The 15,148-nt window shown below is 37.7% G+C and overlaps 1 protein-coding gene across 1 annotated transcript; it reads right to left on the reverse strand.

Moving 5' to 3' along the window:
- Nucleotides 1–12,518: 12,518 nt before the first annotated feature.
- LOC141608970 (expansin-A8-like) lies at nucleotides 12,519–13,748 on the reverse strand. Its single transcript, XM_074428263.1, has 3 exons — nucleotides 13,534–13,748; nucleotides 13,001–13,313; nucleotides 12,519–12,883 (listed from the first exon to the last, which is right to left on the reverse strand). Exons 1-3 carry the CDS (start codon nucleotides 13,673–13,675, stop codon nucleotides 12,580–12,582), a joined length of 759 nt encoding a protein of 252 aa, XP_074284364.1. The 5' UTR covers nucleotides 13,676–13,748; the 3' UTR covers nucleotides 12,519–12,579.
- Nucleotides 13,749–15,148: the final 1,400 nt, after the last annotated feature.

Genomic DNA, 15,148 nt, shown 5'->3' on the forward strand with positions numbered 1-15,148 from the left:
GAGATACGAGATCTCAAATTACATTGAAAATTATGTTCCCATCATTACGAAAACATAATTTGACTAAGGCCACACTAGGTATTACAAATTACAACCGATTGCAAAAATACGTAAATAAAACCATTCAACTAAATAAAATGCATCAACTAAAAAAAAATTAAACATACAAGACATAATTCTTTAATTATGTAGATTAATTTTCCAAACCACCTATTTAATTGATCAAATTAAGTGACAATTCCTCAATTACTCACTATAAATTTAATCTTAATTCATATTAAACTTGTAATATGAATTTAATCCATCAATATTTTAAACTGCTTTAAAATAATTAGGTATCTATGAATTATGAACCGTTTCACAATAACTAATTGGCAAAAATCAAACAAAAAAAAACCGTTTTTTTTCTCTTTTGGTCTCGGCAAACAAAAACACCCGAAAAAAAAATTTTTATTATTTTTTCAGCTCGGTTGAAAAAAAACAGAAGTCAAAAAAAAATATTTTTCTGTCTTTCGGCAGTTCTTCAAAAACCGAAACATAACATTTTTTTTTTTATTTTCCTCGGCTGGAATAAAAAAAAAAAACAAAAAACAGCCCTTTTTTTTATTTCGGCAAAAACAAAAAAAAAAAGAAATTTTTTTCTTTTTAGAGCTCTCGGCAAAGCAAACCCTAATAAAGCCTTTTTTTTCTTTTGCGGCAAAAATGCCCTGAAACAAAAACATGATATTGATGAACAAGATCGTTTATTGTTGCTATTAACAAGATTGGCATATTCACCTTATAATTTAAACATTTAAATTTATGAAACATGATTCTAAACAACAATTTAGAACCATTTATGTCAAAAACAATATAGCAAAAAAAACAATTTATCATCAACAACTTGATATGATTTCCATTTACATCTCAATTTAATTTTCATTAAATAAAAAACATCTACAAATTATCATATTATCATCTTAACTGATTAAAACAATAATATGTATGAATCAAATGGAAATCAAAATATAAAAAAACAACGAAGAAGGTCGGTCGACTAGTCGAGGCAGTCGGTCGACCAGGGGTACTGGTCGATCGACCATACCGAGAACCGAAAACAGCTACGGCTAAAAAAATTTTACAGCCGAAACCCTAATTTTCAGAGACCAATTTTGTTTACATCCAATTTTATGAAAATCATCAAAATAAAATTTGTGGCCTTGGCTCTGATACCACTTGTGGGATTTATCTGTATGCATTCCTATAACTTTAAGGATTATAACGAATATATAGTGATGATAACTAGTCATAAAATAAATTGAATAAACAAAATCATAGATGAATAAGAAATAACCTTCGGTCCTCGCAAAATCGGCCTAAGAACAATATCGCAATGATATTCACCTATCAGTTGCACCCAAGACGATATGAGATATGCCCTTGCTTCTTGCTAGAATTGATCCCTAAATTTTCTGTAAAATTGCATAGGGTTTTCGGTTTTTGTGTTTTAGTTGAGAGGCAAGAATTAGTTAGAAAATTAGGTTAGAAAAATTCTCCCCTTCACTCCCTTTAAACCGTGTATAAGGAGTGATGAGGGTCGATTTTTCTTTTTATTTTTCCAGCCCATATCACCGAATGATAAGAGGAGCTTTCTTCTTATTTCGGTTTTGTCAACCTACCAAAAATAATTTGGTAGTTTACAAAATGTATACAATTAGTGTATTATTTATAAATTGCCATTTATATTATTCCGGATTAATAAGTCTACATACAACAGCTTGCAGTCGATATATTAATGCCTGTCTGTAATAATTTATAATGACAATATCGTATAATATATACATTAATTATAAATATCGCATATTTACAATTAGCTAATTAAATATAACCGATTACATTTAATTACGAATTAACATATTAATTCGTTCAAGCTAACATTATATACATTAATTAAATATAACTTATTATATTCAATTTACGAATTGACAGTTAATTCGTCTCAGCTTGTATTATTTAATCAGCATTAAATAATCGTCACATCAACACAGTCACTAACTGTTTAGTCATATAAGGCATCAATGTGATTATATTTTCATACAATCACATTTCTCAAACACATCCTTTAGGTGTGACTTTTAGGGACCAGTTGATCACCGCCGCCAGTATGATAATAACGTCAAACTTTCTAGCAAGCCAGCCGTTATTAGGTAATCGTTAATCAACTGATAAAATACGAAGTATACCCTTGTGAATCTATAAGAGATTTATAAATGTTATCACACTAATTTGTGGAGGACACAAGTGATGCCTGTCGTTGTGTGCACCAAAAATAATATTTATAGTCCAAACTACTACTATAGCTAGTGGCAGTCAGGGTCGAACCACAGGGAGGCGATGCAATCAATAGTTGTCTGATTTTAATCTTTAAAGTAACAAGTGTGGGGGTTGTGATTTGAGTCGGTCTATACTAATGGCAATAAAAGAAAAGTAAACTAAATAAACGGATGAAGACAAATATTAAAAAGGGTGCTAAGATGGTCAGTTCACTATAGTTTCGGCGGCAGTATACTGGGCAGGTCTAAAAACAAACACGTGAGATGGGAAAATAAGAAGTCCTCTCGGTCCATTCTTACAGGTAGCATCTTTCGATCTCGCTACAGGTCCCTAATATCACTAATACTAACTTTCGTCCTGAAAAGTGACTAAAAAGGCTAAATTAACTCATCTCTCGATCTTATTAATTTAGTCGTCTTAATTAGGTAGGCTATCTCCCTTCCCTATCTTTCGATCTTAACTGGGTCGGTCAAATCCTAAGCATTTAACTAGTCGCGTGCACTCGATTCGTCAAACATAGCAATTTAATTAATTAAAACGAAGGTGATCTCACGTGGCCGGTCGATCGACCAGGTAGGTCAGTCGATCGACCAAGGCGCGATTCGGGTCTACTATTCTAATGCCGCCTACTTCTACAGATTCCCTACATCCTAGCACAGGGTATTTAGCTACTCATGACTATGACGAAAACAACAATAAGATTAAGGAATAAAACTACTGAATTCATGATTGAAATAATTGAACAAACAAATAACATAAGACGATAATTTCGGCTTCGGGGAACTAATCTAGCAATTCTATACTATGAACGAAAATAAAGCAGTGAATATTCAATAATAGAACAGAGAAATACCGATTGGAAGTAGGAATGAAGATCAAAACCGAATGCCAAGGATACTTTATTGACGGAAAACAACTAAACTAGTGAATTAACCCTAATGAATTTGATGATAAAAGACTTGATCAAAACTCAAAAGTGTCAGGTTACGTTATATAGGAATATAACGTAACGCTTATTCCTAAACCTAATACACCATGAGCTTCTTAATTCTCGATCTTTTTATTCACGCCAGCATCACGGTTTGGTCGATCGACCACTGGGACCGGTCGATCGACTGGTCTGCACTGAACAGTGGCTCCTGTATGTCGTGCTCTGGTCGATCGACCATAGAGGTCAGTCGATCGACTGGAGTAGCTGGTACTTGGCTTCAAAAACTTCGTGAATTAGTCTTTCGGACTTCGATATGCGCACCAAGTTCATTTTTTGAGTAAATACTTCACGTCAAATGCAATGCAAAGTACTCGAGGACGAATTTAGCATGATTTCCGCTGGATTCTTCACATTTCTGCAATAATGTACGAAAACGCGAAAGTAGACGGAAATGGGAGAATAGTAGCATAAACTACATAAATGAGCTCTGAAATGCGTGTAAAATGAGGTGTAAAACATCATATAAAAGACACGCATCAAACTTCCCCAAACCAAACCCTTGCTTGTCCCCAAGCAAGAACAAGACTCGATCCTAAAACCTAATGGAACGAGTTCAATCTCAGAGCGAAATGCAACCCGAATAGCCTAAACCAATTTAATGCAATAACCAACAATCAATTATCAATATGAATCATGCAAACGAGTTATGAAGTCGTTAAAAACTGCTGAACCGTCAACCATAAAGACTTGTCATGATGGACTCTCACAGGTCGCTTGAATCACTCATAAGCACAGGTGAGTATATGTAAAAGATAGAAAGAAGTAATATTGGAAAGACTCTCACCTAACTACGACAATAAGAACATGCCTGCAATCTAATATGAAAGTAATCTCTACAACCGTACATATGCATTCCAACCAAACAGATGATCATGACACATGCCGAGGTAAATACGGATATGTGAGGTAATGGGTAAGAAGAGGCTAAGATAAGTTTGGATAAAAAAAGAGTTAAAAGCCAAGCTAGTAACTAAGGGAACCAAATTATGACAACATCCAACTTCTTGCTCAAAATTTCAATCGAAACGGTGCTAATAGCAAGCACAAATCTCACAATCTCCGATAAAATTGTAATTCCCCAAATGATCATAATAAAGCATGGGAATAAAATCACCAATTAATCAGAACTCCAACCATGTGATTTTGATTTTTCTCTTTTCTCGGGCTTCGGTCGATCGACCAAGATGGGCAGTCGATCGACTGCCCTCTACAGTACGGCACTCATTTTTCGAATCATTTTTCTTCTCTCTTTTTTTTTCTTTTTCAATTCTGTTTTTTTCCTTCCGTTCCTTCCTTTTTCAATTTCCCAACAACACCTCAAAATGAGCATTAACTACCAAAAACGAAGTAACAATCCCAAAAACTAAACTACTAGCTTGACCAGGGAAGGCTGAATGTAGGATGTAGTAACTGGACAAAAAGGCTATTTTTGGCAGTATGAGGCTTATGGGCAAAACGAATAAAGGGAACCTCTTCCACATGTATCAACTAACCACAAACCGAATGCATACAGGTATTAAGCAGATTAAGTTCATATTTATGCAAATTGATGTAACATGTCTCATAAGGAGTAACTACTCACAATCCTAGATAAACTGGTCATAGATGTCACCAGTTATAAGCTCTAAACCTCAGAATATGATGTAGTTTGCCAAAATTCCAAGTCAAGTCTCAAGTTCAGCAAGAAATTTAACGAAAACTCGTAGACTATGCAAATGATTCTACTAATAACATGTCAATTTAGCAAGGCTTAGGCATAAACAGCTGAAAATGCAATGTCATCATTGAAATACTACCGTTCCGACTCAACCTATATGCTAAAATAAACGTGCATTTTTTTGAAATTTTTGAAATTTTTCAATTTTTTTTTTGAATTTTCTGTATATATAAGAGAAAATAAACAACAATGCAAGACAAAATGTAAACGTGAATGCAAGCAAATGAAATGCAACGCAAAGCCCTTCCCCAAACCAAATCACACAATGTCCCCATTGTGCAAAATCATATAGTGAAATAAAAGGAAAACGGGAATTTGCGTTAAATTAACTAAACAAAACATGAAGTAAGAACTCGGAAACTCACAAGACTTTAAGCGCAGCAAAAGGAAACCTCCCCAAACCAGCGTGAGCTAGGAGGTTTCAGTAGCCAGCAGTGCTACCAATAAGTACCTGAAAAGAAGCAAAAGTACCATGCATAAATTCAAGAAAACAATTATTGAAACGCAAAATTATGTGTAAAATAAAGAAACGGAAGAAAACAGAAATGAGTCGGAGAATAAAGTGGAGAAAAAACTCCCTCAACTCCGCAAATCGACCAAACGCAGCAGGGGAATGATCGAAAACAGGTACAGCAGCGCAGGGTGGTCGATCGACTGGGGGTGAACAGGAACAGAAGCTCCTGGAAGTCGTAGCTCAGTCGATCGACCACACAGACCAGTCGATCGACTGAAAAACCTGCTGTAACTTTCTGATTTCTTCAATTAGCTCAATAACTTGAGCTAATACGGTCTATAAACCTGCAAACATATAGTAACGCGCCCAAAATTGCGCAAAACCCAAAGTGACAGTCTAAAGTGTATAAAATCCTAAGTGAACTTATTAAAATGCGAAGTCTCGCGCACACAAAAGCAATAAAAAGAAATTTTTAACGAAAGCAAATAAAATGTTTGTAAAGTCTTAATCAACTAATAGTTGATCAAGAAAGGCCACGGAATGGCCCACTTGCTTGGCTTCTGGCTACAAGAAGTAGCCTCTACAATGCTCATCTTCTCAACTACACTCTTCTCAACTCCAACATCCGCAGAACTCAATGGATCAATAGCTTCGGCATCTCCCCAATCAATGACCTCGTCTGGCTCATCAGAATCCAAATCGGACTCCGTCACTTTGACTGGCTCCTCATCAGGCTCCTCATCTGTGCCATAGCTAAGACATCCTAAACCGCCTCTTTGAACGATTGACTCCTTCGTAGCTGGAGCAACATGCGGCTCTTCCTTCCCCAAACCAGCTCCTGCAATATCCAAAACAGAAGAATCTTCCTCCAATTTGCTCCCAATCTGGGATGGAGGTGTTATAACAGAAACAGGCATAGAGACAGACATGTTAGATAGCATAAAATAGGATTTCTTTTCAGAAACCGTATTACAAGTGACGGGCCACATGGGGTCTTTCTTCTTAGCTGTCTGGGCAAAGACAATGGAGTGTTTCCCTACTTTGAAGTTCAATGTCCCTGAGCCAACATCTATAACTGCACCAGCAGTGTGCAGAAATGGTCTACCCAATATAATAGGAATGTGGACATCCTCGGGCATATCTAGTACAACGAAGTCGACAGGGAAGAAGAACTTTCCTATTTGCACGGGAATGTCCTCTAAGACTCCTATAGGCTGGACCGCAGATCGATCAGCCATCTGTACTGTCATGCTGGTGACTGCAAACCTAGTCAATTTCAACTTTCTAGCAAGACTCAAGGGCATTACACTAATACTGGCTCCTAGGTCACATAAGGCCTTCTCAATAGAAAAGGTGCCAATACTACATGGGACTGAAAAACTACCTGGGTCTTCTAGCTTATGAGGTGCAGTGTGGGCCAGATAAGAACATGACTCCTCAGTTAGTGCGACAGATTGCACAGTTTCAAGTGACTTCTTTTTAGACAACAATTGCTTCATAAATTTCATGTAAGCAAGCACTTGATTAACTAACTCAAGAAAAGGAACTTGTACGTTTAAGCTACGAATAACATTTTCAAATTTGGTAAACGATACCCGTTCCTTCGTCGGCACCAATCTCTCTGGATAAGGGGCTGAAAGAAGTAACTTAGCCCTCTCCTCTAAGTCTCTCATGCCGGCATCGGTGGATTTAGGCTGAAAATCCACTACCTTCTCCTTGTTGTAGCTTGACCCTTCTTCGGATCGTCTCAAAAATGAACCATTAATCGTCATCGGGTCATATTTCAGAACCGGAACTGACTCATCAGCATCTGGGTCTTGCCTCAATACTTTCGGAGTAGTCGTACCCCGAAACAAGTGGTCCCTCAAGTTATTTGGCATTGGAGGACGAAAATACTCACTATCAGCAGCGTTGTCAGTCGATCGACCATGTTGGTCAGTCGATCGACTGACTTCTACAGGACCAGAAGCTGTTTCAGTTCGCGGACTGGTCGATCGACTGGGTATGTCAGTCGATGGACTGACATACCTGCTGATCGTCTTTTTCTTGCCACTATTCGTCACTGCCTTCTGATCGACTGACATACCTGCTGATCGTCTTTTTCTTGCCACTATTCGTCACTGCCTTCTTCTTGCTTGGTTCCGCCTCATCTTTTCCAGTAGCTTCCTCGACCATAGAGGGCCCATCAAGGGTAGACCCACTCCTCAAAGTAATAGCATTAAGGGTCTCCTTTTGATCCGTCTGCGACGGTAAATGGCCCGGAGCTCGAGTTGCACTCTTGCTAGCCAATTGAGCAATTTGGCTCTCTAACATATTCATCCCGGCCTCTCTAGCTTGAGACTCTTTCAGCAAGAAGTTTTTCAACTCAGCAAAATCGGAGCCTTGGGACTGCTGCTGCTGCTGTGGAACATACGGAGGCTTTTGGTATTGCTGCTGCTGCTTATGAGGGGGCACATAATTCTGCTGCTACTGCTGCTGTGGAGGTGGAGTTGGATTTAGGACATTTTGGCTACTCCACCTCAGATTCGGATGGACATTCGGCTCAAAATAAGTGTTTGTCTGCCTATAATGTTGAAAGGCAGCACAAGACTCATAGGAAATACTTTGCGGTTATCCAAACATGTCCTTCTCCTCCACATCTTTTGCAGACGAAAGGACCGTCTGAAACAGCATTCACATGATAGATCCCTCCTTTTGAAGCTCCTCCTAACTCGTACTTATCAAATCTCGCCGTGAGAGCCTCTAATGCAGCTACAGAAGGGGATTCAACACTTCTCCATTGATTTCCCCTGGAATTTCCATACTCAGCTTTGTGGGTGGCCAAATCATCAATAATTTTCCACCCCTTAGTCTCTCCAACATTCTCCTGGAATCTACCATTTGCTGCCGCATCCAGGATAGCCCTCTGATCGTCATAAAGCCCATTATAGAATTGATTGCATAGGCTCCATTTCTCAAACCCATGGTGCGGAATAGTTCGCACCAGCTTCTTGAAACGGACCCATGCCTCATGAAAATTCTCATCCGGACCCTGTTTAAAGCTCGTGATCTGAGCTCTAATGGCATTTGTCTTCGAGGCAGAGAAGTATTTCTTGTAGAATGACAGGGCTAGCGACTTCCAATCAGTGATCCCGTTAGCAGCTCGATCCAGGTCTCTGTACCACTCCCTTGCAACATCACGAAGAGAGAATATGAACATGGTCTCCTTCACCTGATCCTGGGTCACACCGGTTGGTGGGGGTATGGAACAGCAATAATCAATGAAAGTCTCCATATGCTTAGCTGCATCTTCATTTGCAGCTCCACCAAATTGGTTTCTCTCAACCAAGTTGATATAGGACGGTTTCGGCTCGAATTTTCTGTCCGTCCCTGTTAATGCGAATCCCTTATAGAGATTCTCAGCTGTCGGCTCAGAGTGACTCGCTATACTCGCTTCTTCAGCCATGTCTGGAGATGTGACGGTCTCAGCTGAGGAAATAGAAATAGGTGACGAAGGTGGATCCTCTTCAAAAAGCTCGTTCTCGTAGTAACTAGACAGAGTACTCAGCTCTTCCTCTATCGGCAATACTCTAGATGATCGTCTCAACTCGTGCAAAGTCTTCTCAATCTCAGGATTGAACGGTAGTAATTCACCACCTTATGACCTGCGCATAAGAAGAAACTACAAGTAGAATATGAGAATAGTTTAAGGAACAGATGTCCCTTAAACTAATAGAAAGACTAAAAATAAAACAGCTAATAATTTTAAACAATTGCCTCTCCGGCAACGGCGCTAAAATTTGATGTCTGTCGTTGTGTGCACCAAAAATAATATTTATAGTCTAAACTACTACTATAGCTAGTGGCAATCAGGGTCGAACCACAGGGAGGCGATGCAATCAATAGTTGTCTGATTTTAGTCTTTAAAGTAACAAGTGTGGGGGTTGTGATTTGAGTCGGTCTATACTAATGGCAATAAAAGAAAAGTAAACTAAATAAACGGATGAAGACAAATATTAAAAAGGGTGCTAAGATGGTCGGTTCACTATAGTTTCGGCGGCAGTATACTGGGCAGGTCTAAAAACAAACACGTGAGACGGGAAAATAAGAAGTCCTCTCGGTCCACTCTTACAGGTAGCATCTTTCGATCTCGCTACAGGTCCCTAATATCACTAATACTAACTTTCGTCCTGAAAAGTGACTAAAAAGGCTAAATTAACTCATCTCTCGATCTTATTAATTTAGTCGTCTTAATTAGGTAGGCTATCTCCCTTCCCTGTCTTTCGATCTTAACTGGGTCGGTCAAATTCTAAGCATTTAACTAGTCGCGTGCACTCGATTCGTCAAACATAGCAATTTAATTAATTAAAACAAAGGTGATCTCACGTGGCCGGTCGATCGACCAGGTAGGCCAGTCGATCGACCAAGGCGCGATTCGGGTCTACTATTCTAATGCCGCCTACTTCTACAGATTCCCTACATCCTAGCACAGGGTATTTAGCTACTCATGACTATGACGAAAACAACAATAAGATTAAGGAATAAAACTACTGAATTCATGATTGAAATAATTGAACAAACAAATAACATAAGACGATAATTTCGGCTTCGGGAAACTAATCTAGCAATTCTATACTATGAACGAAAATAAAGCAGCGAATATTCAATAATAGAACAGAGAAATACCGATTGGAAGTAGGAATGAAGATCAAAACCGAATGCCAAGGATACTTTATTGACGGAAAACAACTAAACTAGTGAATTAACCCTAATGAATTTGATGATAAAAGACTTAATCAAAACTCAAAAGTGTCAGGTTACGTTATATAGGAATATAACGTAACACTTATTCCTAAACCTAATACACCATGGGCTTCTTAATTCTCGATCTTTTTATTCACGCCAGCATCACGGTTTGGTCGATCGACCACTGGGACCGGTCGATCGACTGGTCTGCACTGAATAGTGGCTCCTATATGTCGTGCTCTGGTCGATCGACCATAGAGGTCAGTCGATCGACTGGAGTAGCTGGTACTTGGCTTCAAAAACTTCGTGAATTAGTCTTTCGGACTTCGATATGCGCATCAAGTTCGTTTCTTGAGTAAATACTTCACGACAAATGCAATGCAAAGTACTCGAGGACGGATTTAGCATGATTTCCGCTGGATTCTTCACATTTCTGCAATAATGTACGAAAACGCGAAAGTAGACGGAAATGGGGAAAATAGTAGCATAAACTACATAAATGAGCTCTGAAATGCGTGTAAAATGAGGTGTAAAACATCATATAAAAGACACGCATCAACAAGCTCCAACAGTTTCTAGTCACCTCTTTACTCGAGACGATTAAAGGTTCGGTTTGGGGATATTTGATGCGGTCATGAAAAGCGTCTTTAGCTTCTTATTTGATTTTCTATAAGATTCTAGCCCATTTGTAGCAACAGAAGCAAATTAGGCGAAAATCACGGAATTATGGAGAATTTAGGAGCTAAATTGCTGGTACTAATGACCAAGTATGAAGAGGAGACGGAAACTACAAGGTCGTAGCAAGAGTTTAAGGCTAATGAAGTCAGCCCCTACGGCCTAGAGCAATCCCCCATGGATTATGTGGCAGCAATTAAAGAAATGAAGAAATAACAGAGGAGCCCGGGCGGGCAGAGCCACAACCCGGGCGGGTTGACCAGCAACCCAGGCGAGCACCACCAGAGCCCGAGCGGATTCTCGGGCAGGCCACCCCTCTTCTACTCACAGCCCGGGCGAGGCACTGCTTTCCTCGCCTTCGGACTTAAGTATATTTACTTAATTACCTTTGTAATCTTGTGATTGGTATAAATACCCCTCATTTCATTAGGGTTTATATACACTTTTTGAGAGATAATTAGGATCAACTACCTTAATTACTATCTTAATCTTTTAATTAGCTTTATATTTCCTTAATAATTTCTAGATCTAGTCTTGTTCTTGGAGAATTCTTTGGTTGTAATTGGAGAAGGTGACAATTCTTCATCAATCAAAGGGTTTCTTCTATTTATTCATCATTATTGTTCATCTCCTTAAAGTTTGATATAATTCCTTAATCTCTAATTTATGTCTTGTTAATCCTTGTTATTTACTTACTTTGTTCATCATGTTTTCTATTGCTTTGATGCTTGACAACATTATTTGCATGATCGACATGATAATGAGTGAGTAGTCTTCTAGTTAGGGTTAATCGGGGATTAGGGTAATGATTAAAAAGTAGATCCATACTTTATGTGTTAATTTGGTTGATTAAATTGTTGTTGTAAGTTCTAGCTATAGTGCACGTGTTATGTTTCATGAAATGTTTGATTGACAACCTAGCATGATTCTCGACCTATTTAACAAAACCCGTAAGATTGGAAGCCTCGGGGATTTTTAGACCATGCAATAGGTTAGTGGGAAGACCGGGTGTACACCGAAAGCTAACCCAACTCGACCTATGAGCTGCAGGACCGAAAGTTCCGGCTCTACTATACAATGACCTTGATCAAACCAAACTGATACTTTTTGGATTTACCATTTGATCACCCTATGAACCCATGATACCCGAGTGACTTTTTCCTATTGATTTCATCCTTATTTACTTTACTTGCTCTTGTTTTCATCTATTTACATTTCATTTCAATTGTTTTAGTTGTAGTTGTTACATTCATCTCATACCAATCAATTTGTAATATTCTTGACACTATTACAAGCACCTGACTAAACATTGCAATTGACTTGAATTTAAGAATTAACCGTCCTTTGGGTTCGACCTCTACTTGCTTGCTATACTAAATTAAGTTGAGATATAAATATTGTTTGATAACTTGAGCGACCAATAACGACCTATCAATATAATACATACTATATACTCCCTCCATTCTTTATATATCTTCTGATTTCCTTTTTTTGTAGTCAAATTTAGAAAATTAGGATTAGGATGGTAAATAAGTTATGATATCTTTTTTTTTTTGTCAAATAGAATGAATATATTTACATTCAGTATTTAAAAATGCTTCACAACTACTTGACGAAATTTAATGTCAAAGTATGTAGCATCGAGGGAAATGAGGAGATATAAAAACAAATTTATAAAACTAGGATGATGGATGTGCCTTAATCTTAAAATTGAGCACCCTCGTAGGTTTGGCCAAATTGCCAATTAGATGGAGCAACATTATTCAGAATGAGCGTTCTTCCATCACTAATAGTAACTTGGAAGGACAGGCATTGACCATTCATGTAACCATTGCTCTGCCAATTTTGGCCCCAATTCCTTGACATAGCTTGCCACTCTGTGTTCGTACCCTTGATCGACACCGCGTGTACATCACCGGCTCCAGCAACATTGGTGATTAGGACTAAATTGAAGTACGAGTGGCCGTTTATTGTGAACCTTATTCCTCCACTCTTCACACAGGGTACCCTGTCAAATTATCAAATTTGTTACTACTAAATAAATTAATAAATTAATTAATTTTATTACTAAAAAATTAACTAATGAGACGGCGAATTCTCTTCATTCACACTATGTAGTATGTACCTTCTAAAAGAGACGGGGACAATTCCGGCACTATATTGGGCGATCTTGAGGAAAGAAGGCTCGGCTAAGTCAAAGTGTTGAAGAGGAGGATTACACCACCCGCCATTGTCGTTAGCCAAGGCATAGTTAGGAGGGCAGAAATTAGTAGCCGTGACAATAATGCTTCCTGGATTGCACCATCTAGGGTCGTCGGCGCATTGAAGTTCGTAGCACGCTCCGCAACTTAATCCACTGTTGAACAGTGCTGTACTTAGTGCTGCTGTGTTAGGTTCGTACCCTTGGCTGTCTAAGTTCCCGTATCCACATGCTCCCCCTACATATCCAACCACATTTTAATATTTGTGTTACTTCGCATAGCACAATAATATTTCCATTAATACTAGTAAATTACGTCAAAGTCGACCAATCAAAGATTTCAAGCGACATTAACAAATGAAAATGCAATAATATGGGCAACGATTTTCCTGCGCCAGCCAGTTTAGTTGTTTAATGATATAATTTCGCCGAATGACATTTAAATACACTAGACTCACCCATTGTGCCGGAATTGCCAAGGTAGAAGGTGGCATGAGCGCTTTGCCATCCACCATAGTCGGCAGCGATCCGGTGGATGGACAGATTAATAGCAAAGAATAAAAGTGAAATACTAGTAGAAAATAACATTGGAATAGCCATTGCTGTTGGCGAGAAAGATAGACAGAAAAGGGGGAAATGTAAGAAACTGATGATTGCTAATGCTACTACATTCATTAATCAAGTGTTGTTTAAATAGATTCAAGCTGTTGATGAATTGTCTAAGAAAAATAATGAATTAGCAATTATTTCCATACTTAACTAATCATTCTAACAAAAATACTCTGGCAATTGAGACCCATATCGAATCAAAACCTAATTCAATTTGAAAGAAAAACTCGGGTCCAATTAACAGTTTTCAAATCGTAATTTTTCCATTATTTAAAATTCCGAACCGAAAACAAGGAAGAATCCTTTTTTTTGTCTCAATCCAATCCGACCCACAATTTCTTATTGCTTAGGATTTGTAAGACTTTTGACATTCACATTCTAGTCGTTAAAAAAGCTTGAAAGTAGAACTCTGTTTTCTTCTTTGTATTCTAATTCTTAGTCAACATGAAACACTTATGTACTCCTTCGTCTCGCTCATTTATTTACCTATTCTATTTCTCAATTAATTGTTTTCGTTTTTATTTTAAGAATATCTTTGATGATCTATTTTTGTTCCACCGCCCTCAATTTTATAGCTAATTTGTTATTTTTCTAATTATTGATATATCTTTTGTCAATTTCAAAGTAAGTGATTGAATTCAGAACTATAACGCCCCTACCATTAACTCAACAAGTTTTCATGAGAATAAGATTTCTTCATTTTGGTTCATGGTATTTTGGTCAAAATAGATGAGAACCTTAGATAAGATCAATCTAGTTTTATTATCTTATTAAAAAAATTAAAATAAAATATGTCGACAATTTGAATTGGCACAAACTTTGGTAGGCTCGTGTTGAGTAACTTGAAGTTACAAATCTTTGCACATGGAGTTTGTCACAAACGGATGTGCCAAATTGTGGTTGTTAACGTTTAGGATAAAATATATAATTTGGAACCACCAGCACATGCACCCAATCAGTCTTAATAATATATCCATACAAATTTGATGAATGTGAATTTTTTTTTTTGACAACGATATGTAATTAAAGGAAAAATTAGTTACAGTATAAAAAGCCAAGTACTCGAACTAAAAGTAAAGGAGTATTTAACCGAAACAGAAAGACGACACTTCTTGATAGGGTGTTCATTGGTCCGGGAATGGAGCGGACTGGACCAAACTCTTTGAACCGAAGACTAAATTAAGGGTTAAAGTTGGACTGAGGACCGGACCATATTAATATTGGTCTTGTTTGGACCAGAAAAATGCGTAAACCAGACCGGACCGGCCAAATGAACTAAAGTGGACCATATTTGATTGTCATCGACATGATTTTGCATCTACAATTAGAACTCAAGAAATTCGTAACGATCAAACTAAGCAACATTATCTTCTTACAAGAATTAATTACACATCTTATAATACGTGTAAACAAAGTAGAAAATAAAATCAATAATATTATAATTTTAAAGATTTTTTTCTTATA

This window comes from Silene latifolia, chromosome 10 (genome assembly GCF_048544455.1).
Source record: "Silene latifolia isolate original U9 population chromosome 10, ASM4854445v1, whole genome shotgun sequence".
NCBI lineage: Eukaryota > Viridiplantae > Streptophyta > Magnoliopsida > Caryophyllales > Caryophyllaceae > Silene > Silene latifolia.

What these genes read in the sequence shown, in the direction of transcription:
- LOC141608970 (XM_074428263.1), bottom strand. Translation starts at nt 13,675, where the DNA reads ATGGCTATTCCAATGTTATTTTCTACTAGTATTTCACTTTTATTCTTT. An exon ending in TGGCAATTCCGGCACAATGG is followed by an intron (nt 13,314 to 13,533) that starts GTGAGTCTAGTG and finishes TTGGATATGTAG; the next exon opens with GGGGAGCATGTGGATACGGG. An exon ending in GTCCCCGTCTCTTTTAGAAG is followed by an intron (nt 12,884 to 13,000) that starts GTACATACTACA and finishes ATAATTTGACAG; the next exon opens with GGTACCCTGTGTGAAGAGTG.